Below are 24,314 nucleotides of genomic sequence, written 5' to 3'. Positions count from 1 at the left end.
ATGCTGATAGTGGTGGTTGGGGGATTATAGAGAAATAGGGAATTTGTTGTGGTTCAGCCTCTTTGAAAAATAGTGTTGTGGTTTCTCAAAAAGTTAAAAAAAAATAGGGACCCTTAAGAAAACTCCAGCTCATGCTAATATGTACTAGGCATTGAGTTTGATCCCCATAGGCTTGAACTCAATCCCCCAAAGTATCGTGACCCCTATGCACTGCTGGGCCCCAGAGGACTCTTGAGCATTGCACAGCCAGACCAAACATTTCTGGGAGTACCAGGGGTTCTCTATACATTGCCTGGCGTAGTTCCTATAAAAATTTCAAAAGGGCCAGAGAGTGCAAAGGGTAAGACTTGCCTTGTACTCATCCTTGGCACCCCATCCCCTCCAGGAATGCAGGGCCTGGTATAAAAGCGCTTTAGGTGTGACTCCAAAACAAAACAAATTCACCTTACAGTGTCTTCTTAGGGAGAAGACTTCTCCCCGTTGCAGCAGCCTGCACCACTGGCAGTTGCCGATCATGAGCGAGCTCCAAGTGGGCAGCCTTTGGTTCCTGCATACCTGCCCCTCCTGGCAGAGCAGCCTGAAAGCTGCCTTTGAGCCCAGGCATGTGGTTGACAGTGTGCAATTAAAATTTGTAGAGCTAACAAGCTGTTTTGCCTCTTCAAAAAATAGCATGCTAATTATAACTCAACCTAGAATAAAGCTATTAAAAGGAAAATTATGTTGCCTGTGATCCTATCTTTCCAATGTAATTACTATTAATGTTTTACTGAGTGTGGTGCATTTCTTGTTGTCTGTGTAGACATATACATAAGTATACAAACAGCGCTGTACAAGAGTTCATAACTTGGATTTTCATTGATTATCAGATACTTTCTGATTTATTTAAAGAAACTACAGCTTTGGATTTGTGCTGAAAGAAGGTAATGTATCCTAGTAGCAGTGGTGGTGACGGTAACTAAAAATCCCAGCGCACTTAGAAATTCAATTCCCACAAAATATTCTTCTGGAGACCATCATGATGGGTGTAGACAGTGAGCATTTCATTTGCACAGTAGCACTATCCTCCTGTTGTTCACCGATTGTTCATCGATTGGCTTGAGCGGGCACTAGTAACGTTTCCATTGTGAGACTTGTGGTTACTGTTTGAGTTTAATCCCTAGTAGGCTCACATATGCTGAGCACAGCCTGAGCAGCTGTTAAGATTCCTGATACCACAGGAGGTTTCTGGCTAAACTGCAGCCAGGCGTGTATAAGTACAACCTAAACAGGGGTGAGTCTCCCATAAGCACTTCTGCAACTTGAAAAAGATGTGTAGCACCACCGCCATGAAGTGTGACTCTAGCAGCATGGATATGAGCAGCGCAGTGACCTCCAGTGAGCACTTCCAGAATTTTTACATGCACATGAACTAGAGTATGACTCCTTTGCGACTCTCTCAGCAACCACTCTGGCTGACTCTGAGCATCACACCTAATGTGCGACCCCTAGAGGTCACACAACTAAATATGTGAGCACCACATCTGTGACACAGGGTGATTGTAACATCAGTGAAAAGGAAAGGGCTGAAAACAGCAATATCTTGCTTATTGCTAAGAATTTAGTTTTGTTAGCCATTTCTAGTTAAAGTAGATATTGGGTGGCCCAGGAAAACACTCTGGGCTGGAGCATGGGCTTGGCTGAAGGAGTCCTGAATTTGAGCCTCAATACTATGTAGTTTCCTGGGCCCCACCAAGAGTGACCCTCAAAAAAAGCCTAAAAAGAGCCCCAAACCTAAACAGAACAAAAAATAGCTAGAGATGTATATGTTCTAAAAGTTTTATCTGTGATAGGTAGCACTGTAGCACTGTCCTCCCGTTGTTCATCGATTTGCTCGAGCAGGCCCAGTAATGTCTTCATTGTGAGACTTGTTGTTACTGTGTTTGGCATATCGAATACGTCACGAGTAGCTTGCCAGGCTTTGCCGCGTGGGCGAGATACTCTCGGTAGCTTGCTGGGCTCTCCGAGAGGGGCAGAGGAATCGAACCTGGCTTGGCCAGGCCTGCTGCGCGCAAAGGCATACGCCCTACCGCTGTGCTATCGCTCCACCCCTATGATAGGTACCTTAGCATATAAATCTAAAGGTAACTTCCAACTTTTCACTTGGAACATAAATACCTTCTTAGCACTCCAGTTTGGCTGTTGGTTTGTACAATATTGGGCAGGTTTTTCCTTTGGTCTCATCAGGTGTAGAAAAGGGACTTTGGGAAGGGCTGGAGCGATAGCACAGCGGTAGGGTGTTTGCCTTGCGCGCAGCCAGCCTGGCCGAGCCGGGTTCGATTCCTCCGCCCCTCTCGGAGAGCCCGGCAAGCTACCGAGAGTATCTCGCCCGCACGGCAGAGCCTGGCAAGCTACCCATGACGTATTCAATATGCCAAACACAGTAACAACAAGTCTCACAATGGAGACGTTACTGGGCCCGCTTGAGCAAAATTGATGAACAACGGGAGGACAGTGGACATTGGGAAATGGTGAGAATGGCATTGAAATCCAAGCCCTGCCACAGATTGCTGAAAGGCCTTTAACTAATTGACTTAGCTTCTCCTAGCCTGATCTTTGTCATTTATAAAACAGGTGTCCTGTTGGAAGTACTTAGTACCCAGTTAACATCAAGTTTGCTCAGGAAGCAGCGCTCCCTGTCTCTCTTCCCCTTCGTCTTTGGCTGCCTACTCTGTGTTGAGGTTGCTAGGATTCACCCACAGGGTGCGGGGTTTTGCTCTGACCTGCTGGGCATGCAGTGTAAGAAAGACACTTAGTGCCTGAGTCACTGATGCTTTGTATCACTCTTGGCACTGAGAGTCAGTCTTGAGAAAGGATGGCTATCTTTGCACTCACCTGTCCAGTTCAGGTGGTGCAGAGAGGGCAAAGGAGAGCCCAAGGGCAAGGTGCGAAGGGCATTCGAGTTTTCTTGGCCCTCATCCACCCTGTGCTGGTAGGTGAATGACTCCTTAACTGAGATGGGTTTGAATGGCTTCCCAGCTGCCCACCTCAGTGGGATTCTAACACTTGGGGTTGAGGGTGGCGAAGGGAAGAATTGCCAACACAGATGCAGTGCTTATATATATGTGTGTGTGTATGTATATACATATCAATCAGTGTTATTAGTAATTTGCATAAGGTACTTGTCTCAATTCATTTTTAATAGTCACCTATAGGTAGGTGCAGTCATTTTTCTTTTTAACTGAAAAGACACAGCTTTTTCCGGTTCACAGGCCTAGAAGGGCCTGTTCCTTTCCTGTCCTTTCCACCTATCAACCTTGCTGGTGAACAGCTCCTCAGACCCTCGGTTCTGTTTCCTTTTTTCCTGCTGATTTTGTTCATCTAAGGACGTTAATTATTCCTGCATCTTCATGTTACCACATAATAAAAAATTTGGTGGGGACAGGTAAGAGGAACTGTGAATAACCAGAATTGGGCATCGCTGTCATCAAAGACAGATATTTTGAGTGTTTCCACATTCCTCTCATTGCCACGGTCATTCTAGATTCTTTCCCAGGCTCTTTGTCTTCTCCCAGGTCCTTTCCACACCTGCTAGGTGGATTTGTCAGTTGCATTACAGTTTAGCATATGCAACAGTTAATCTCTTATGTAGCACCAGAGAATTTCAACATAATTGTAAATTGCTGGGGGTGGGGGCTGAGTCTATCTGTTCTAGTCTTAACATGAACTTAAAATATTTCAAAATCCTTATGTAAGGGCCTATGGGAAGACCTTTAAAAAATTAAAACATATGACTTATAAAGTTATTCATGGTTGTTTTTCTTTTTTTAAAAAAATAATTCAATCACTGTGAGCTATACAGTTACAAAGTTGTTCATGATTGCCAGTCATACACTGTTCCAGTACCCATCCCTTTACCAGAGCAGATTTTCTGCCAACAGTGTGGCACTGTGGGGTGTTTTTTGCAATATTTTTTGTTAAGTATTTTTTCCACAGTATTATTTTTGCAGTGCTGTTACCAGTAGGGTATCATGCATATCATTTTTACCTCCTTTTATTCAGCACTCAGTAGACTCGAATATTCTTCTTTTTTTTTTTTTTTTTTTTTTTTTTTTTGCTTTTGGGTCACACCTTGCGATGCACAGGGGTTACTCCTGGTTCTGCACTTAGGAGTTACTCCTGTCAGTGCTTGGGGGACCATATGGATGGGATGCTGGGAATTGAACCCGGGTTGGCCACATGCACCCTACCCACAGTACTACCGCTCCAGCCTCTAGACTTGAATACTCTAAGACAGATCCTCAGGTATATGATCAGTTAATATTCAATAAAGGACCAAAACAATGAAGTGGAGCAAGGAAAGCATCTTCAACAAGTGGTGCATCCCACAATGCCACTGATGTACCTGAATCCCATTGCACCCTTTCTTTCACCTCCCCCCCGACCGCCATCTGTCTCTTCTCCCTTTTCCCTCTACTCTATTTCTTTCCTTTTCCTTCCTGTTCTTCGGGACTAAGGGTGATCTCTGCGTCTCCCCTTTGAAACCATTGCATTCCCTCATCCAGTTTTTCTAACTCCGCATATAAATGATATCCTGTGGTTATCCTTTTTCTTCTGGCTTCCATTTAACAGGATATCTTCAAGTTTCATCCATGTTGCCACAAATTGTATGATTCTGTCATTCCTTACAGCTTTGTAGTATTTAATTGTGTATATATACCACATCTTCAGGATTCACTTTTCTGTCGTTGGGCATCTAGGTTGGTTCCAAAACTTAGCTAGTGTACTGAGTGCTGCAATGAATAGTGGTGTGCATATGTCATTTTGAATGAATGTTTTTCTGTCCTGGGGCTAGATACCCAAAAGTGGAATTGCTGGCTTGTAAGGCAGCTCAGTTTTAAGTTGACTGAGAACCCTTCATACTATTTTTCATAGGGGTTGAACAAGATGACATTACCACTAGCAGTTGATGAGAGATCCTTTTCCACCACATCCGCCCCCCCCCCCCCCCCATTGGAGAAGTGTCTTCTCATGTCTTCTCCCCATTTTTTGATCGGATGTTTTGGATTTTTTTTGGGTTGATCTTTGTATGTACTGTATATATTCTGGATATCAACCTTTTATCTGATGTGTTAAGTACAAATATTTTTTCTCACTCAGCTGTCTTTTAGTTTTAGTCTGTATTTCTTTTGCCATAAAGAAACTTTTTACTTTGATATACTCACTTGTTTGATTCTGTAGCCTTTTCCAAGGCATTGTAGTGTTGAAGACTCCACTGTGGTCTAGGTCTTGGGGCATTTTGCCTATATTTTCCTCAATGTACTTTGTAGATTCAGATCTGATCTCAAGGTCTTTGTTCCACTTTGAATTGACTTTTGTGTAATATGTGAGATACGGATTTTTTACATTTGGTTATCCAATTTTCCTAACATCATTTGTTGAAGAGGCTATCTATTTCGCTTCATGCTTCCAACCCCTTTGTCAAAAATTAGCTAACCATAGATATATATGGGCGTTTTTCTTTGGATATCTATTTTGACCCATTGGTTGGAAAATTATTTCAGCAACCACACTGTTTTGATCACTATAGTTTTATAGTATAGCTTCAAGTTAGGTAATGAGGTACCTCCCAGTTTCTTATTTTTCAGTATGGTTTTGGCTACGTGGAATCTTTTATGATTCTTAATGGACTGTTCTACGCCCTTAAAGAATATTGTCTGAATTTGGATAAGGATTGCATTCAATTTAAATAGTAGTTGAGTTAGGATGGTCATTTTGACAATATTGATGTTTTTAAATCTGAGAGTTTGGAATGTTTTTCCATTTTCTAAAGTCTTCTTTAATTCTTTTTTCAGGTTTTTCTTTTCTCAGTCCTGCCTTTCTACCTTCCTCCATCCATCACTCCATCCGTCCATCCATTCCTCTGTGAGACACAAAGTTACATAGCTTTTAATGATCAAGGTTTCAGTCATACAAAGTTCCAAAACCCATCCCTCACCTGTGTGCATTTTCCACCACAGTGTCCACAGCTTCCCTCCTGCCACCAATTTCTTCCGCCACTCACTGCCCACCCCCCAAGCCTGCATCTGTGGCAGGCACTTTTCTTACTTCTTTTTGAACATTATGGTTTGCAGTACAGATACAGGTTGGTTATCATGTTTGTTCCTTTGTCTGCTTTTAGCATGTGATTCATTTCGAACCATCGTTGTCCTAGTGGTTCCGTCTCTATCCCAACAGCTTTCTCCCCAGGCATTTGAGGCAGTCTTCCAATCATGGACTAATCCTCCTGGCCCTTGTTCTACTGTCCTTGGGTATTAGTTTCATATTATGTTTGCTTATTTCCCACAAATGAGTTGTAGGCATTCTGTGTCTGCCTCTCTCCTTCTGACTTATTTCATTCAGCTTGATACCTCTCCATGCCCATCCATTCATAAGCAAATTTCATAACCTCATTTTTCCTAACAGCTAACAATATTTCATGGTGAAGATGCGCCATACTTTCTTACAACAGTTGTCTGTTCTCAGGCACTCAGATTCTGGCTATTGTGAATAGTGCTGCAGTGAACATAGAAATGCACATGGCATTTCTGCTGTGTGTTTTTGCACCCCCCCCCCCCCCCCCCCAGAGTACATTCCCAGAAGTGGAAGCTCAATATTCATCTGATAAGGGGTTAAACTTTACAAGAAAAAAAGCATACAGCCCCATCAAAAAAACGGGGAGAAGAAATGAACAGAAACTTCCTTAAAATGAAATACAAATGGCACGTAAAAAATGCTCCATTATATTGCCAATAATAAGGGAGATGCAAATCAAAACAACGATGAGATATCATCTCGCAGACGGAGATCGGCACATACCAAAAAGAACAAGAACAACCAGTGCTAGTTGTTGTGGATGCAGGGAAAAAGGCTCTCGTTCACTGCTGTTATAAATGAGAGTCCAATCTCTGATTGGTCCAGCCTTTTGGGAAAATAATACAAACATTTTTCTTGAGTGTTTTGAAGTTTTCATGGTATCTCACCTCTTTTGTTCATTCCTAGGTACTTGATGTTTTTGTACACTATTTTAAATGAGATACTCTTTTATCTCTTTCTCACCTGGTTATTTGTGTTATAATGCAAATAAAGTAATGCAAACTTTTTTTTTTTCCTTTTTGGGTCATACCCGGCAATGCACAGGGGTTACTCCTGGCTCTGCACTCAGGAATCACTCCTGGCGGTGCTTAGGGGACCATATGGGATGCTGAGGCTCGAACCCGGCTCCTGAGCCAGATCAAACCCGAGCTGCATGGAAGGCAAATGCCCTACCCACTGTGCTGTCGCTCCAGTGGGTATGACCCAAATTATCACTTAATCACTTAATCACTTAACTTCCCGTTAGTCGTCGAGTTGCTCGAGCGGGCGCCAGTAACGTCTCCATTTGTCCCTGTCGCGTGCCAGTGTAGCCCAATGGCATCTGTTCGCTCCAGGAACATGAAGGGCCTCCAACCGATCGTTCATGATCTTGACGAAGAAGTCTGACCATCTGGTAGGTGGGCGGCCACGCGGTCTTTTGGCATCCCGTGGAATCCAGTCAGTAACAGCTCTAGTCCAGCGGTCATCTTTAAATCTCATTACGTGACCAGCCCATCTGATTTTCGACATCTTGGCAAATGAGATAGCATCCCTGATTCTTGATCGTCGACGGATGTCAGAACTCCGGATTCACAAACAATTTTTGTTTATTGACTTTGTAGCTGGCCACTTTGCTGTATTGGTTTATTAGACTGAAGCGATAGCACAGTGGTAGGGCATTTGCTTTGCATGTGGCCGGCCTGGCCCAGCCCGGTTTGATTCCTCCGCCCCTCTCTGAGAGTCCGGCAAGCTGCCGAGAGTATCTCACCCGAATGGCAAAGCCTGGCAAGCTACCCGTGACATATTCCATATGCCAAACACAGTAACACGAAGTCTCACAATGGAGATGTTACTGGGTTCGCTCAGGCAAATCAGTGAACAATGGGAAGACAGAAAGACAGTGCAGTGCAGACTTGTAGCTGACCACTTTGCTGTAATGGTTTATTGTTTCTAGGGTTTTTTTTTATGGACGCCTTAGGGTCTTCAGTGTAGATCATCATGTCATCTGCAAATAGAGATCATTTGAGTTTCTCTTTTCCAGTTTGGACCCCTTTGATTTTCTTTTCTTGCCTGATTGCTGTTGCTAGAATTTCTAATCCAGTGTTGAATAGGAGTGGAGACAGTGGGCATCCTTGCCTTGTGCCTCATCTCAGAGGGAATGCTTTTAGTTATTCACTGATAAGAATAATACTTACTCTGGATGGACTCTTTATAAATAGCCGTTACTATCTTGAGGAATGCTCCTTCCACCCCTATTTTACTGAGGTTTTGGGGTGTTTTTTTTTTATTTTTTGGTTTGTTTTTGTTTTGGTTAATCATGAAAAGGTGTTAGATCTTGTCAAAAGCTTTTTTCATATGCTTTTTATCTTTTTATTTGTTGATGTGTATTATGTTAATTTGTGTATATTGAACCTTCCTTAAATCCCTGGGATAAATTCCAATTGATCATGGTGTATGATTTTTTTACTGGTTTTGGCATATCGAATACACAACGGATAGCTTGCCAGGCTCTGCCATGCGGGTGGAATACTCTCAGTAGCTTGCCAGGCTCTCCAAGAGGGATAGAGGCTTTTTGGGGCGGCCTCTAATCGCCCTTGTAGGTGTTCCCATGGTTCAAACCATGTTCAAATCTTATAAAATATGGTGCGGCAATCCTGGAAGATGGCTCAAACCATGTTCAAACCCTATCAAATATGGTGCGGCAATCCTGGAAGATGGGTATTAAGTGTGTTATAATGTTTTGTGCGGCTGCTTTGTGGCTGCGCATTCTGGAAAGTGTCCTGGAGTGTGGCGGCGCGGCTGGGTAGTGGAGGTAGTAGAGGTCTGCCTGGTGAGGTATTTATCTGGTAGGTAGGGGTAGGGTGGGTCTTCTGTGCATAATCCAATCCCTGGGTCAATCCCTGGCGGTTGGTGGAAGCAGACAGGGGAGAGTAGGGTGGGACTCCTGGTTTTAATCCCTTGGTCGCCTGTGGTTGGTGGGAGCAAGCAGAGGATCTCTGTCCGTGGGTCCGTTGAGCCTGGAGTCCAAGGTCTCAGAGTTCTGCTTATCTTGTATGATTTTTTTGGATTCAGTTTGCTAAGATTTTGTTGAGGATATTTGCATCAGTGTTCATCACGGAAATTGGTCTGAAATTTTCGTTTTTTTGTAGTATTTTTGTCAGCTTTGGGTCATCAGAGTAAAGTTAACTTAGTAGAAGGTGTTCTTTAGGATTCCCATTTCTTAATATTTTGGAAGAGTTTAAGGATTAATGGCAGTAAGCCTTCCCTGAAGGTTTGATAAAGCTGACCTGTAAATCAATCTGGGTCAGGACTTTTATTCTTAGGTACTGTTTCAATTTCCTTGCTTGTGATTAGCTTGTTCAGGCTTTTTACTTCCTCTTCATTCAGTTTTAGGTGATTACATGTTTCTAGAAATCCGTTTATTTCCTCTAAGCTCTCCAGCTTGACGGAGTAGAATTGTTCATAAAGTGCTTATGGTGTGTTGGATTTTGGTGGGTTCTGTTGCAATTTCTCCCCTTTTGTTTCTGATCCCATTTATTGGGCACTTTCTCTTTTTACCCTCATGAGTCTAGCCACTGGTTTTTCTATCTTATTTCCAAGAACTGGCACCTGGTTTCATTGATACATTTTTTTTTTTCTTCATTGCTTTCTTCATTTCTGTATCACTGATTTCTGTTCTGGTTTTTATTATTTTTCTTTTATTAGTCTTTGGATTCACTTGTTGTTTATTCTCCAGACATTTAAGGTGTGCATTTTTGTTTTGTTGTTGATTTTATTTTTATTTTTTTTCTTATGTTAACCTGTATTGTTATGCCTTTCTGTACTGCTTTTGCTGCTGTGTCCTATAGATTTTGCTGAGTTGTTTCTTCATTATCATTATTCGTCTCAAGGAGCCTTTTTATTTCTTCCGTGATTTCTCTTTGATCCAGCTGTTATGTAGCAGCATATTGTTCAGCCACCAGGTATTAGAAGTTCTCCACATCCTTTTTTTTTAAAAAGCTAGCTGTGATGTATTCAATATGCCAAAAACAGTAGCAATAACGGGTTTCATTCTCCTGACCCTGAGAAAATACGCCATTGGGCTATGCTAGCACATGACAGAAATTAATGGAGATGTTACTGGCGCCTGCTCGAGCAACTTGATGAACATCGGGACAACAAGTGATACAAGTGATAATTTACGTCATAAAATTTGATCTGTTGTGGAGAATGTACATTGCACTACAGAAAACTGTATATTCAGCTTTTTGAAGAGGAAAGGCACGAGGGCCCTATATATAAATCCATTAGTCCCAGCTCTTCTAGTTCCTCATTTAAGTCTCTTGTGTCTTTACTGATACCTGTCTTGTAGATCTATCCAATGGCGATAGTGGGGTGTTGAAGTCTTCTGTTACTATTATGTTTCCATCCAGGTGTTTCTCTAGGGTTGTGAGCAAAAGCCTTACAAACATTGCAGACCCAACATTTGGTGCATATATGTTGATTGGTGTTACTTTTGTTTTGGTGTATTGTTACTTGGCCAATAAGTAATACCCACCAGTCTCTAATTACTTTCTTTATTATTTTTTATTTTTTTGCTTTTTGGGTCATGGCTGGAGTGATAGCACAGCGGTAGGGCGTTTGCCTTGCACTCAGCCAGCCCGGCTGAGCCAGGTTCGATTCTTCCGTCCCTCTTGGAGAGCCCGGCAAGCTACCGAGAGTATCTTGCCTGCACGGCAAAGCCTGGCAAGCTCCCCGTGAAGTATTAAGTATGCCAAACACAGTAACAAGTCTCACGATGGAGACATTACTGGGCTCGCTCGAACAAATCGATGAACAACGGGAGGACCGTGACCGTGACCGCCTTTTGGGTCACACCCAGCGATGCTCAGGGGTTACTCCTGGTTCATGCACTCAGGAATTACTCCTGGCGGTGCTCAGGGGACCATATGGGATGCTGGGAATCGAACCCAAGGCAAGGCAGACGCCCTACCCACTGTGCTATTGCTCCAGCCCCCCTCTAATTACTTTCTTTAGGTTGAATGCAGTTTGGCCTGATAAGAATATGATGGTCCCAGCTTTGTTTTGTTTTCCATTATCTTGTATAATTGTTTTGCAACCTTTAACTCTGAGCCTGTCTCTATCCTGTGATTTTAGATGTGTTTCCTGTAAGCGGCAAATGGACGAATTTTTACCGATTCATCCTGCAATTTCGTATTTTTTGATGGAAGAGTTTAGCTCATTGACATTCAGGGGTATTATTGACATAAAGAGATGTGTTGCCATTTTACTGTGTAGGGTTGTTGCTATTGGCTGTTTGGTTTATATAATTCAGAATTTGGTTTATATAAGTGGCCTTTCAGCAGTTCATTCAAGGCCAGTTTGGCTATCACAAATGTTGCCAGCTCATGTTTGTCTGAGAATGTTTTTATCCCTCCTTCCTATCTAAATGAGAGCCTTGCAGGATATGAAAGTTTTCTTTCCTTCAGTAATCTGAATATGTCGTTCCACTCTTTTCTCATCTATATTGTTTCATATCAGAGACCTGTTGTGATTCTTTCATTATTTCCTTTATATTTAAGGTTTTTCTTCACTTTTGCTGCTTTAAAAAGTTCCCCTGTCTCCGGTTTTTGCCATTTTGACATAACTGTGTGTCTTGATGTTCTGTTGGAGTCTATTTTGTTAAGTACTCTTTTGGGCCTCTTGAATTTGTGCAGCTGCCTCCCTGCAGAGAGTGTAGAAGTTCTCAACTGTTATGTCTCCCACCACTCATTCTTCCCCTTTCTCTTTTTTCTCACCTATGATATTCCTGTAATTCAGAGATTGTTCTTCTTACTATTACATGTAGTGCCTAACATTTTCTTCCATTCATTGCTCTTTTCTTTTTTTGACTTGCTTATCAATGCTGACCTGTTTTGTCTTTAAATTCCTCTAGATGGTTCTCCCTCTGATCTACTCTGACTTGCTTGTGTTCTTCAGCTCCTTCAGTTCCACGTGTATGGAATCTCTCATCCTCAACTCATCCTTCTTTGAGTTGGTTGAATTTCTCACGTAGCACTGTAGCACTGTCCTCCCGTTGTTCATCGATTTGCTCGAGCAGGCACCAGTAACGTCTCACAACAAATTGTGAGACTTGTTGTTACTGTTTTTGGCATATCGAATATGTCACGCGGGGCTTGCCAGGCTTTGCTGTGCAGGCGAGATACTCTCGGGTAGCTTGCCAGGGTCTCCAAGAGGGGCGGAGGAATCGAACCCGGGTTGGCCACGTGCAAGGCAAATGCCTTACCTGCTGTGCTATCGCTCCAGCCCTAGTGATGGCTTAATTTTGCTGTCAAATGCTTTCCTGATTTCTGTTGCCTGGGCAGTATGTCTTGATTGTAAGGCCTCACTGACCAGGCTCAACTGTTTTGATGGACTTGGGGGACTTCCTTGGGTTTCTGTCCCTATGAGCAACTGCAGATGTGTTCCCTTGTTTCCCCATTGATATTTGAATTTTGTGAGTATTAATGATGGAAGTTTAGATTTCACTTGAGAACTGACCTGTTTGAGTTGTTTATTCCAGACAGCTACCACTACTACTAATGATACCGTTATTGTTCAGATTATTTTCTTGACTGTGCAGCACTGAGTATGCCCAGAAATTTGCCAACTAGTTTCTCAGTTGAGTTAATTGAGATTTAAGGCTGTGTGCTTTCTGGGAAATAGGGGTCCCACATCCCACCTGCCCTCAGTCTAACAGATACATGTGCTAATGTTTTCACATGGACACACCTGCAGTGTTTTTTTTTTTTAATTACATTTTTTTATTAGTGAATGACCGTGAGGTACAGTTACGGACTTACAAACTATTGTGCTTGCATTTCACACAATGGTTGAGTGTCCATCCCTCTACCAGTGCCAATTTTCCACCACCAATGGACCCAGCATCCCTCCCACCACCCCCACCCCATCTCCCACCACCCCACCCCACCTTTATGGCAATACCTGCACACTTTTGGATCGGATATAAGAAGGGGTCAATGCTTGGCCTAGGTTGCGGGATATATGGGCGCAGGACAGACCTGGGATGAGGTTCACAGACCTGGGACGAGGTTCCCAGGTCCGCAGGTGCGTGTCTGCATGGGCTTCAGGGCGGGGAGGGTCTGGATTCACACATTCTTGCTGACTTGTCTCATTCTCCGCACCCCACTGCTGTCTGTGAAAGCCCAATGGGCTCTTCTGCACCTCCGCTCCAGTGAGTCAGTCGGCTGAAGGCCTTGCTTTTATTGCTTGGGATTTTGTTCAGGGACTTCTGATAAACATGTGCCTTATGTTGTTTGTTAGTCTTTGTGGGAAACTCATTGTTTCTCTTTCTATTGTGTACTTAGTTTAATTGAATCCAGTTTTACAGATTAAGAACCCTTGGAGGCAGATAGATTTCCTTGTTTGGTATACTGGGAGGGTCCTACAGAAAAGGCGATGATCCAGGTGTGATTCTTAGGCCTATGTTTTTTGTTCTCTATTACTCTGGCCTCGACCTGGTGAAGACTTGTATATAAGTCTGGAGTGGAGACTAAAGCCAGCCCATCTGTTTACAAATTCTCTTTTGCCGAATGCCGCTTACTCAGAAAGCGAAACTTGGGGTATGCACTCTGAGCTTGGGGTTGTTAGAGGCATGCACTTGGGTTTGGGCCTTGGTGTGTCCTCAGCACAGCTCCTGTTGGTAAGAGCAGCAGTGCTCTAACCTCTGTCCAATGCCCCTGTGTGATGACAATTTTGCTGCTGGTTTGTAGTGACGAGTGTCCTTCTAATAACAGAACACTCTCTCACTGGCTCTAAGAGGAAGTGGGCCAGGTAGCTGTTATATTCCTTCTAAGTTAAGAATATAGAACAAGTTCAGAAAGGCAATGACCTCTCCAGGGCTACTCTAGCCAGAAATCAACAAATTCAGAATTCTCCAAATGGCTGTCCCTGACATCTGCCCTAGTAAATTCAACAATGGAATCTTCCTCTCTGTGGCACAGTTTTTATGTGCCACTAGGGGGCAGTAGAAGTCCTTCGTAATTGACTGCTTCCTTTGAACTTGTGGGTCTTACAGCATGTTTTCTCTGTGAATTCCTCCCATCACACTTCATTCCTCCTCAATTCTTCCAGCCTGAGTCTCCAAAAATCTTTTCTACTTGGTCTTGGCATCCAGTATAATATGTGACCCCAAATAGGATCTCCTAAATGCCTCTTGTATTGAACTGTATACAAGTAAAATCAGCTGGTGCATCCTCCTGTTCTTTGTAGTGCAGGGGAAAGGAAAACTTCCTGCTGTGATTCCTCCCAGTGAATGAAGTTGAAGAAGGCAGAATCAGGATTTGTGCAGTACCTGTGGGTGGACACTAGATGGTGGTGTGGCCCCATGGTGCCTTGCTTCCTGCTCTCCTGAATTGCTTATGCAGAGTCAGTCTGCAGTTGGTGGTTGGAAACTGACAAGTCTCTGTCTCTCCTCTAAAATCTGTGAGCTACAAGTGGAAAGATGCGGGTTTTGTGATTCAGATTGGATTCCACACCTAACATATCACTTCTCTAAGCCTTAGTCTTGTAACAAGGTGATTGCATAAAGTGACAGTTCCTACAGACTGGTTCCATGCAGCTGTGCAGACTTACTCACCAACTTCCAAGCACGCTCCAACAGGTCCCTGAGTTGTCCTTGCGGTAGCACTCACCTGACTCCTCTCCCCCTGCCCCCCATCCCCACATAGCAGGACCCATTCCCTTCTGTGCATCTCCTCAGTCTTTCTTCACCCAGCCCCACAAATGTCTATAGCATTGGAATATATGCTGGACAGGACTCATCTTGACTTCTCATGGAGGTGCTGTGTGTGTGAGTGCTTAATTATTAGGCACCTCTGCTGTGCACTTAGTAGACATTCATTTGGTAAGGAGAGTGATAGCTACTGTTATTGAGCCACATGCTAGGCACTTTGCATAATTTTTTTCACTTAATCCTTAAAAATGATCTCTCTCAGCTTTATACTAAGATGTAGCAGGATATTTTTGTCTCAGATTAAAAATTCTACCCAACCAATTAGGAAAGTTTATTATCCTTTTTTTTCTTTTTGGGTCACACTTGGCATTGCACAGGGGTTACTCCTGGCTTTTGCACTCAGGAATTACTCCTGGCGGTGCTTGGGGGACCATATGGGATGCTGGGAATTGAACCTGGCTTGGCCACGTGCAAGGCAAACGCCCTACCTGCTGTACTATCGCTCCAGCCTGGAAAGTTTATTATCTTACCTAAAAAAGAAGCCAGAGCAATAGTAAAGTGGGTAGGGCATTGCCTTGCATGTGACCTGCCCAGATTTAATCTATGTCACCCCATATGGTCCCCTGTATCCCAAAAGGAGTGATCCCTGAGCACAGAATCCTGAGAATTGGCAGGGTGTGGTCCCCAAACTATATTAAACTGAAATACAGTAACAGAAATCCAGGTAGTTGCCAACTGTATTGTTCGTCTCTCGAGGGATAGTGTGTCTCCTATTGAACCAACACAAGTCCACGTTCCCAGATGCCATTTTCTTTTTTTCTTTCTTCTTCTTTTTTTTTTTTTTTTTGCTTTTTTTGGGTCACACCTGGTGATGCACAGGGGTTACTCCTGGCTTTGCCCTCAGGAGTTACTTCTGGTGGTGCTCAGAGGACCATATGGGATGCTGGGAATCGAACCCAGGTTGGCTGTGTGCAAGGCAAATGCCCTACCCTTTGTGCTATCTCTCCGCCCCCAGATGCCATTTTCAAGAGAAACAATGTATGTTCATTTGCTTCCTTTGAGTGGCTTTGCAGCAGATTTCCCAAGAGAGTTCTTCCTGGCCAGTGTTGGGAACTGGTATAAAGGGCCCAGGATTCATGAAAGGGACCAGTAGAGATTTTGCCCTAAGGCTGGTGAGGCATCCAGCCGTTTTTAAATGCTCTGGTCTTTGGAAAGAGAGGACAGGATCGAGGGAACCAGCTTTTCAAACATAGTAAGAAAAATAGCCGGTTGAATCTCAAGATCACTTGTTGTTGAAGGAAGTAAATTGCAAAAGTAGGAAGAGCACTGTTCTGGGCTTGGTATGCTACCAGGGTCTCGAGAAGGGTTATCTTTGCAGAGCAGATAGACTGTGAACTGCAAAATTCAGGAGGACAGGGCTGGAGCAATAGCACAGCGGGTAGGGCGTTTGCCTTGCACGCGGCCGACCCTGGTTCGATTCCCAGCATCCCATATGGTCCCCTGAGCACCGCCAGGGGTGATTCCTGAGCGCAGAGCCATGAGGAACCCCTGTGCATCGCCAGGTGTGACCCCAAAAGAAGAAAAAAATTCAGGAGGACATTCCAAGGAAAATGCCAGCTGGCTGGTAGAGGGTCAGCAATAATAGATGCTAATGAGATGGAATCAGTGGGAATGTCCTTGGCCCGGAATAGGCCCGTGTGTGCGCAGTAGGCTAGAGTTCTTTGCAGTTACACAGTTCCTTAGAAACTGGTTTCCCTTGCAGATGCTGCAGGATTGCCCCAAGGCCCGCCGCGAGGTGGAGCTGCACTGGCGGGCCTCCCAGTGCCCACACATCGTGCGGATCGTGGACGTCTATGAGAACCTGTACGCAGGCAGGAAATGTCTGCTGATTGTCATGGAATGGTAAGCTGCCCAGTCTGTCTGCCTGCTCCTCCCCGAGCAGGCTCCGCACCCTCCAAGGGCTGCCCAGCCCTGGGCCCTGCAGCGTAGAATGCTTGATTACCTTTGTGGGGGTGATGAAGAGTGGGGGTGAGGTGTTGTACTCTTCAGATTCTGACTGTGACTTCGTTTCAGTTTGGATGGTGGAGAACTTTTTAGCCGGATCCAGGATAGAGGAGACCAAGCATTCACAGAAAGAGGTAAAAAAGGAACCGTGGAGGTGGGCAAGCCAGGTTCCAGGGGTCTGAAGGGGCCTCTTCATGAAAGCGGGGCCCTTCGTGAAAGCGTTTCGCACTTCGTGAAAGCCGTGTGGCCTGCTGCCGCCTCAGCTCACTGCCAGTGTGGGCCGCGAGCCAGCTTGGCACCGTCTTTCTCACGCAGTTGTGCAGGTGGGCTGGGTGGTGGGGAAAGCTACGAGGAAGAGTGGAATATTGAGCTTTCAAACCTAGCGACCCATCTCGGGACTTTCTTTCCCTTTCCACCTTCTCTCTTACAGAAGCGTCAGAAATCATGAAGAGTATTGGAGAGGCCATCCAGTACTTGCATTCTATCAACATTGCTCACCGGGATGTCAAGGTACCAGCTATTTATTTCCCAATTCGGCTACAAAGGGCAGTGGTTGGCAGGGTCACGGTGACCCTGGGAAGGTTTCACCGTGACCTTCGTCTTTGCTGTCTGTCTCCAGGGGTAGAGTGGGGCAGGTGGTTGTTGTTTGCGCAGCAGGGCCTGTCCTCCTTGGGCAAACTCCCGTATCCTGTAGCAAAGCCTTCCTCTTTCTGTTGTTTGCTTTTATTTGGGGGGTGAGGGTGGGGGGTAGAGAGGGAAGTTGTTTCAGCCACACCTGGTGGTGCTCAGGGCTTATTCCGCCTGGATTTGCACCCAGGAAGCATTCCTGGCTTGGGGGACCATATGGAGTACCAGGGATTGAGCCCAGAACAGGTGGCTGCAAAGCAAGCACCCTGCTCACTGTACTGTCTCTCCAGCCCCTATAGCAAAGCCTTCTGGGCCTCTTCATGCAGCAAGGGGCTCCTTTGGTTTCTAAGTCCCTGTGATGTCCTTGTCTTGTGTTAGCGTCTTAATCTCAAACACATTTTAAACTCCTGGAGGCTGGGAGCTGGTCCCAGGGGCTAGGAGTGCACCATAAGCTGACGTTTCTTGGGTACACAGGTCAGAGGATATAGACAGGTGGAGCGGAAGGAAGGGAGGGAGAGCTTGGTACCCTTTTGACTGCTCATAGCCCCTCTGTTTATCTCTGTAGCCCGAGAATCTCTTATACACTTCCAAAAGACCCAACGCCATTCTGAAACTCACTGATTTTGGCTTTGCCAAGGAAACCACCAGCCATAATTCTCTGACCACTCCTTGTTATACTCCATACTATGTGGGTAAGTTCAGAGGAGGCCCAGGGGACTTTTCCAGCGCTTTGCTCAAGCCTTCTTCTTACAGTTCCCAGGGCGGCTCTGGTTGCTGTAAGGAGGAGGGTTGTTGCCTTTGATCCTCCCTGGTCCCGGTTCTCATGTGACCTGCCTCAAGTTAGGGTAGTGAGATCTAGGCTGGGATCGAGGCACTCTCGCACGTTGTCTGCCCGAGTCCGTGTGCAGGATCTTGTGCAGACTTGCATTTATCCTGAGAGGAGCCATTATTGCCGTCACATTCTCAGTGGAGGGCTGACGTAGATTTGGTGCCAGAACCTCCGCCAACTGGGCAGAAAATAAACTCCCCAAAACATGTTCGTCAAATCAAACTGACAACGTGGGTCTGAAAGGCTCATATAGTTCAGGACTTGTTACCTCTTCTGATGCTAACTCTGTGGTTCCTCTTGGAGGAGCAGTTTCTGCTCTCTTCTCTCCACCCCGGGGCTGAACGGTTTCCCTACTCATCCCAGGTTCGGTTCTAGCACTGTAAGATAAAGGGCTCAGATGTTCACACGTTCCACAAAGAGACTGGGGTAAAGTGTTCGGAGAGTCAGTGTTCCCCAGGCCCAGGCCTACCCACGTTGATTTTTGGTTTGCAGCTCCCGAAGTGCTGGGCCCAGAGAAGTATGACAAGTCCTGTGACATGTGGTCTTTGGGTGTCATCATGTATATCCTGTGAGTGTGCTGGCGGGGGCTGCTGGGGAGAACTGGGGCTGGGCTGGCAGGGCCAGGCGGAAAGGAGGCTGCGCCTCTCCGGGTGAGAGGAAGAGGCAGAGGTTAGGGGCCCCTGCTGGTGGGCATTCTCTGGGGATCCCCTGCATGCCACCTTCTCTGAATACTCAGTGGGCACTAAGCACGGGTTGGTGATGGGTTTAAACTAACAGGCAAGAAAATGTGTGGTAGAGACACTTGATAGAATGGATTCCTGTTCTTGTCTTTTTTATATTGTGCTGGAATCACCGAGTCCCAATTTCTCTGTGACCTAGACAGAAGGCCTGTTGTTCGCCCTGATCCCAGGCCAGGGCCTATAAATAACTTCAGCTCTGTCCCTCTCTCCCTGCTTCCTCTTGTTCAGGCTATGTGGGTATCCTCCTTTCTATTCCAACCATGGCCTTGCCATCTCTCCGGGCATGAAGACCCGCATTCGGATGGGCCAGTATGAGTTTCCCAATCCAGAATGGTCAGAAGTATCAGAAGAAGGTAAAGAGCTTATATATGCACATGTATACGTGGGTGTGGGTGTGTGTGCATGTGTGTGGGCATCTGTATCATGTGGGTGTGGCACTGTGGATTTGCAGCTGTGCCCATATCTGCTGGCTGAGCTGCCCGAGGCAGGATTATGAGGGGCCGTGAGGGCCTTGGCAGGGCCTATCCATTAGTTTAGGCATGACGGTCCTCAGGGCCAGCTCTTAGCGAAGATGGTCATCTCCCCCTCAACCCCCTGGTCTGGTCCCCCCCCCCTTAAAAACCACTCTGGGAAAGAGTAGGAACAAGAGAGTGACCCTGAATTGTCTCTGTCCCCCCACCCTGCCAACAGTGAAGATGCTCATCCAGAACCTGCTGAAAACAGAGCCCACTCAGAGAATGACCATCACAGAATTCATGAACCACCCCTGGATCATGGTGAGCCTGACAGGTGGCAGAGACTGGGGCTTTGGGACTGGCCTGTGGACTGAAAGTTGAAGGGGCTTGATCCTGCCCCTGACTTTCATTTGAAAACTCCTCGCCTCCCTTTCTCTCTCCTCAGCAATCAACAAAGGTCCCTCAAACCCCGCTGCACACCAGTCGGGTCCTGAAGGAGGACAAGGAGCGGTGGGAGGATGTCAAGGTGAGGGGACCCCTGGCAGAGAGGCTGTTGGGGCAGGACTCCCTCGCGTGAGTGCTGGCATGGCTGGGCGGCCGTGTTCCGTGTCCTCCCAGGGAAGCTCGGGGGCTACAGCAGCCACTTCCGTGCCCAGGTTTTGCACTGCAGTTTCTGTACTCCAGCTCTATAAATCCTCGACTCCCTGGGATTGGAAATGCCATCGGGTACAGTCTCCTCATTTTACCTATAAAGAAACAGGCCCGTGTTCAATTTCACGCAGCTAGTGACTGGCTGGGGTAAACCAGAAATCAGGTCTCTAGACTCCTTCTCCAGTGCTCTTTTTCTCTGTTTTTGAGTTGGGAGGGGAGCTTTGGGTTTGTTTTGTCTTGGGGTCCATACCTGGCAGTGTTCAGGGTTTATGTCTGCCTCTGTGCTTAGGGAACACTTCTGGTAGTCCTCAGGGGCCCACATGTGGTGCCAGGGATTGAACCTGGGTCAGCCACATGCAAGGCAAGTGCCTTTACCCAACTGCACTCTTTCTCCGGCTCATTGGAGAGCTTTGGGAGGCCCGTGCCAGCACGGCTCAGGCTAAGCTGACCTATTGTCTTCTTGCTTGGCCTCTGCCCGCGTCACGCTCATCCTGCCATGACCTCTGTCTCCTGTTCCTGACCTGTCTCTTGTCTCCTTCCAGGAGGAGATGACCAGTGCCTTGGCCACAATGCGAGTTGACTATGAGCAGATTAAGATTAAAAAGATAGAAGATGCATCCAACCCTCTGCTGAAAAGGCGGAAGAAAGCTCGTGCCCTGGAGGCGGCAGCCCTCGCTCACTGAGCCACCATGCCCATCCTGCCCTGTGCGGGGACAAGCAATAACTCTCAGCCGGAATCTATTTTTTAAAATGAAGAGAAACAGAACTGCCCACTTCTACCCCCTCTCTTCCTCCACCGCAAAGAACTTGGGACCTCCTCAAAGGCTGAATTCCACCTTGGCTTACGCGCACCCAGCTGGGAAGGCGGGGAGGCGTGGAGAGAAGGGAGCAAGATGCTCTTGAACCTGTGCTCATTTTGCAATTTGATCAGTAATTTGATTTAGAATTTTTATGACACTTCTTTTATTCTTTTCCTCGCTCCCCCTATTCTCTGCCAGGCCCCTTTATCTTTGGGTACCTCCAGGGGTTTGGTAAAGAATTTGTGGAAACCGTAGGGAGTGTCCCTGTGCTGTCCTGTTTGCCTTTTCCGTCTCTCCACCACAGCCCAAGGGCCCCACTGGCAGAGACGTTCAGGGAGGTCGGGACAGCGGAAGACTCGGGCCAGCGTACCTGTCACCCTTTCTCCTGCAGGCTTCAATGTGTAGAGGAGAGGGTTCGGGTGGAGAGTGCGTGCACGCACATCAGATCTGTACACTCCAGGCGTAGCGGTAGACAGGACTACAGAAGGAGGAGCCCTGACATGGCCTGGGAGCCTTTTCTTTCCTCAGGCCTACTGTGCTGGGCCCGCCAGGCAACCTTGGGAGCCTTCCCAGCTTTTGAGCCAGGCCTCCACGGCCTGTCTCCCTGCTAGCTGGTTCTGGAATTAGAGGGGTGACTTAGGACTTGGTGTCCCAATCGGTAGCTTGGGCTCTCCAACCTAGGACCTCTCCTTCCCCCGCTTCCCATTCAGTGCTGGTCATCTGAGGCCCTGGTCCACCTCCCAGATGACCTCTCTGTTCCCCCTTTCTGTGGTGATCGATCCACCTTCTTTATTAGCCTTACCGTTCTAGCTATTTCTCAGCTCGTGTGGGTGGGCCTGGACAGTGCATAAGTGATGCAAAGCGTCTGCATTTCATAACGTCTCCCCCAGGCTTGGGGCGATTGCTCTTTACCCCTGCGTGTAAAGGCGACCCTCCCTCTGTGGTTCTTCAGCTGATGTCCCTTGTGTGGCCTCGCAAGCGGGGGTGGGGGGGGAGTCTTTGTACCAAAGATGCCCTGACTCTTGCCTTATAGCCACTTGACCCCCAACCCAAACAGCTCGACTTTATGTGTCTGGGCCAGTGAGGAGAAGGTGGAGGGCCCGTCCCCCACACGAGTTGGGGTGGGGGCTTCTGTGCCAAGGTTCTTTGGGCAGGGGAGCCGTAGAAGTTCAGCTTTGATCTCCCTTGAGAGGGGAGGGTGGTGGAGGGGTACCCAGGGTCTTCTCTGGGCCAGGGGAAGGGTTTCGGGTGCTGCAGCAGCGTCTTTCTATGCTGATGGTGTGCCCAGCACTCTTACTGTTGTAAACTATTGTTGTTTTGTATGAGCAAAGTTGTCTTTACTAAACAAATTTAATAGTTCAAAAGTTTTCGTTCTCTTCCTTCATGGGGCTCCTCCGTTCACCCTCCCTCCACCTACCTCCTTCCCGCACACAGAAAACTTGGGTATTGGGAAGGCAAGAGTCTGGTGCCCTGGGGGAATGGAGAGAGGAGGGGGGAAGAGCGGAGTGGAGGACCCAGCACCTGCCCCCTCCTCACCCAGGGGCCTGCTTAGGACAGGTCTGGCATAGGAAATGCTACTGCTCTCCTTCACGGCAGGGTAGGGGTGCCAGTGATGGCTGCTCTTTGGCCAAATAGCGACTACGAACCAAACTGCTGCTTTTTTTCTTTCCTTTTTGGATCATACCAGCAAAGCTCAGGGGTTTACTCCTAACCCCACACAGGAATTACTCCTGGCGCTGATCGAGTACTATCGTGGGATGCCAAGGATCAAACCAGGGGTAGGCCACGTACAAGGCAAATGCCCTACCCACTGTATGATCAGTTTGCTCTGGCTCCCCAAGCTGCTTCGTAACTATTTTTGGGGACCTGTTGTCCTTAGTCTGGGGATCCAGCAAGCCTAGGATTATGGGGAGAAGGGGTTTGTTGATCATTTGGTTCAAACCAGGAGAAGTGATCAGGAGAGCCAGTTGTACAGTTCCTAAAAGTTCCAGGAGGGGGCAGTAGAAATTAGGCTGAAACCCAGTATCTGTATCAGAGCTGAAAAGCCTCTGGTTCAAGTGATTCATCTCCTCAGCTCTTGAGGGAACAGTCTGGAGCCCAGAGGGGAGTGTCTAAGATCAACAAGGAATTGGTAGGAACTCAAAATAGAATTTGATCTCCCTCCGCTGCATTTCTTCCCGGTCACATGAAAAAAATAATATGTCCTAGGTCATTTCATTTACATTTTCACATGTGATTCTCAGAGGACAATGCACTTCCCTTTTTTATGATTGAGAGAACACAGCTAAATGGTTTGAACTGGAACTAGGATCCCACTCTCCTGTTGTGGAGAAAGTGTACTGTCCCCAGAGCCATCAGTGTGGATCACTCATCCACCACTCGCTCTCATGGGCTGAACTCCCTTGTGCTGAGGTTGTTCTTCTTGAAACGACTCATCACTCCAGAAACTGTTGCCACAGGAGTCAGCATGAGGCTTAAGTTCCAGAGAAGTCCAGCTGTGTTCCTGCATTTACACGTGTCAGATGTGATAAGAACCCAGGGAAGAGGGGAGGGAGTTGTCAGCACCGTGCTAATTTTGAAGGCGTTATTTTATTCCAATTTTCGATATTTTATTCCAATTTTCGATTACTGTCACAATATAATTTATAACTTCAAAGAGCACAAATTTAATCAAATTTAATCAGAAGTCTGATGGGATCTCACAAGGTTAAAAGCAAGGTCATATGTATATATATCTGTACACACACACACAGACACACACACACATATACATTAAATCGTGGTTTGGTTTCAGTCATATAGTGTTCCAACACCCATCCCTCTACCAGTGCACTTTTCCCACCAACAACGTTCCCAGTTTCCCTCCTGCCACCCTCGCCACAAGCCTGTCTATGGAAAAACTCTTGCCTTCTCCTCCTCCTCCTCCTCCTCCCCTCCACCTCCACCTCCTCCTCATCCTTCTCCTCCTCATCCTCCTCCGCCCATCCTCCTCCTCCCCCCCTCCTCCTCCTCCTTCTCCTCCCCCCCCCCCCCCCCCATCAAAACAACATATTAGGACTTCTGGCCTGGCTTTGATCACAGACCTGGTGTCCCTCCTCAGAACTACATACTTTGTTGACCTGTTACTGTCATATCTCTGAAATAGCCAGGAAGAACTTCCACTTGTAAGATCCTAGGTCTTAGATTGGTCCTACCCTGAGATACTAGGATAATTCCCCTCATTGCAAGAACCCGAACTATAATCCCATCTACAAGGTTCCTTTTTCAGTGTAATATGTTCAGAGTCCAGTGATTAGGATGTGGGCATCTGTGAAGCCAGTCATCTGCTCCAGAGACCACACTTGGCCTTCTCAGCCCTTACCCTACACTGACCTTGTTCTGCACCCCCTTCCGACTGGTCTGCCC

The 24,314-nt window shown here is 46.5% G+C and overlaps 1 protein-coding gene across 1 annotated transcript in view; it reads left to right on the top strand.

Annotated features, from left to right (window-relative positions):
* Positions 1–22,334, top strand: part of MAPKAPK2 (MAPK activated protein kinase 2) — a 67,820-nt gene extending 45,486 nt beyond the window's left edge. Inside the window, exons 2-10 of the mRNA XM_056118963.1 lie at positions 16,566–16,705; positions 16,877–16,941; positions 17,238–17,317; positions 18,000–18,126; positions 18,756–18,831; positions 19,232–19,356; positions 19,694–19,779; positions 19,904–19,984; positions 20,652–22,334. Coding sequence (XP_055974938.1) covers positions 16,566–16,705; positions 16,877–16,941; positions 17,238–17,317; positions 18,000–18,126; positions 18,756–18,831; positions 19,232–19,356; positions 19,694–19,779; positions 19,904–19,984; positions 20,652–20,792 — 921 coding nt within the window. The 3' untranslated portion in view covers positions 20,793–22,334. The remainder of the gene's footprint in view (positions 1–16,565; positions 16,706–16,876; positions 16,942–17,237; positions 17,318–17,999; positions 18,127–18,755; positions 18,832–19,231; positions 19,357–19,693; positions 19,780–19,903; positions 19,985–20,651) is intronic.
* The last annotated feature ends 1,980 nt before the right edge of the window (positions 22,335–24,314 follow it).

Source organism: Sorex fumeus, unplaced genomic scaffold (genome assembly GCF_029834395.1).
Source record: "Sorex fumeus unplaced genomic scaffold, SorFum_2.1 ptg000039l, whole genome shotgun sequence".
NCBI lineage: Eukaryota > Metazoa > Chordata > Mammalia > Eulipotyphla > Soricidae > Sorex > Sorex fumeus.
The sequence above is the reverse complement of the archived record's forward strand: the minus strand, read 5'-3'. Positions and strand labels throughout refer to the sequence as shown.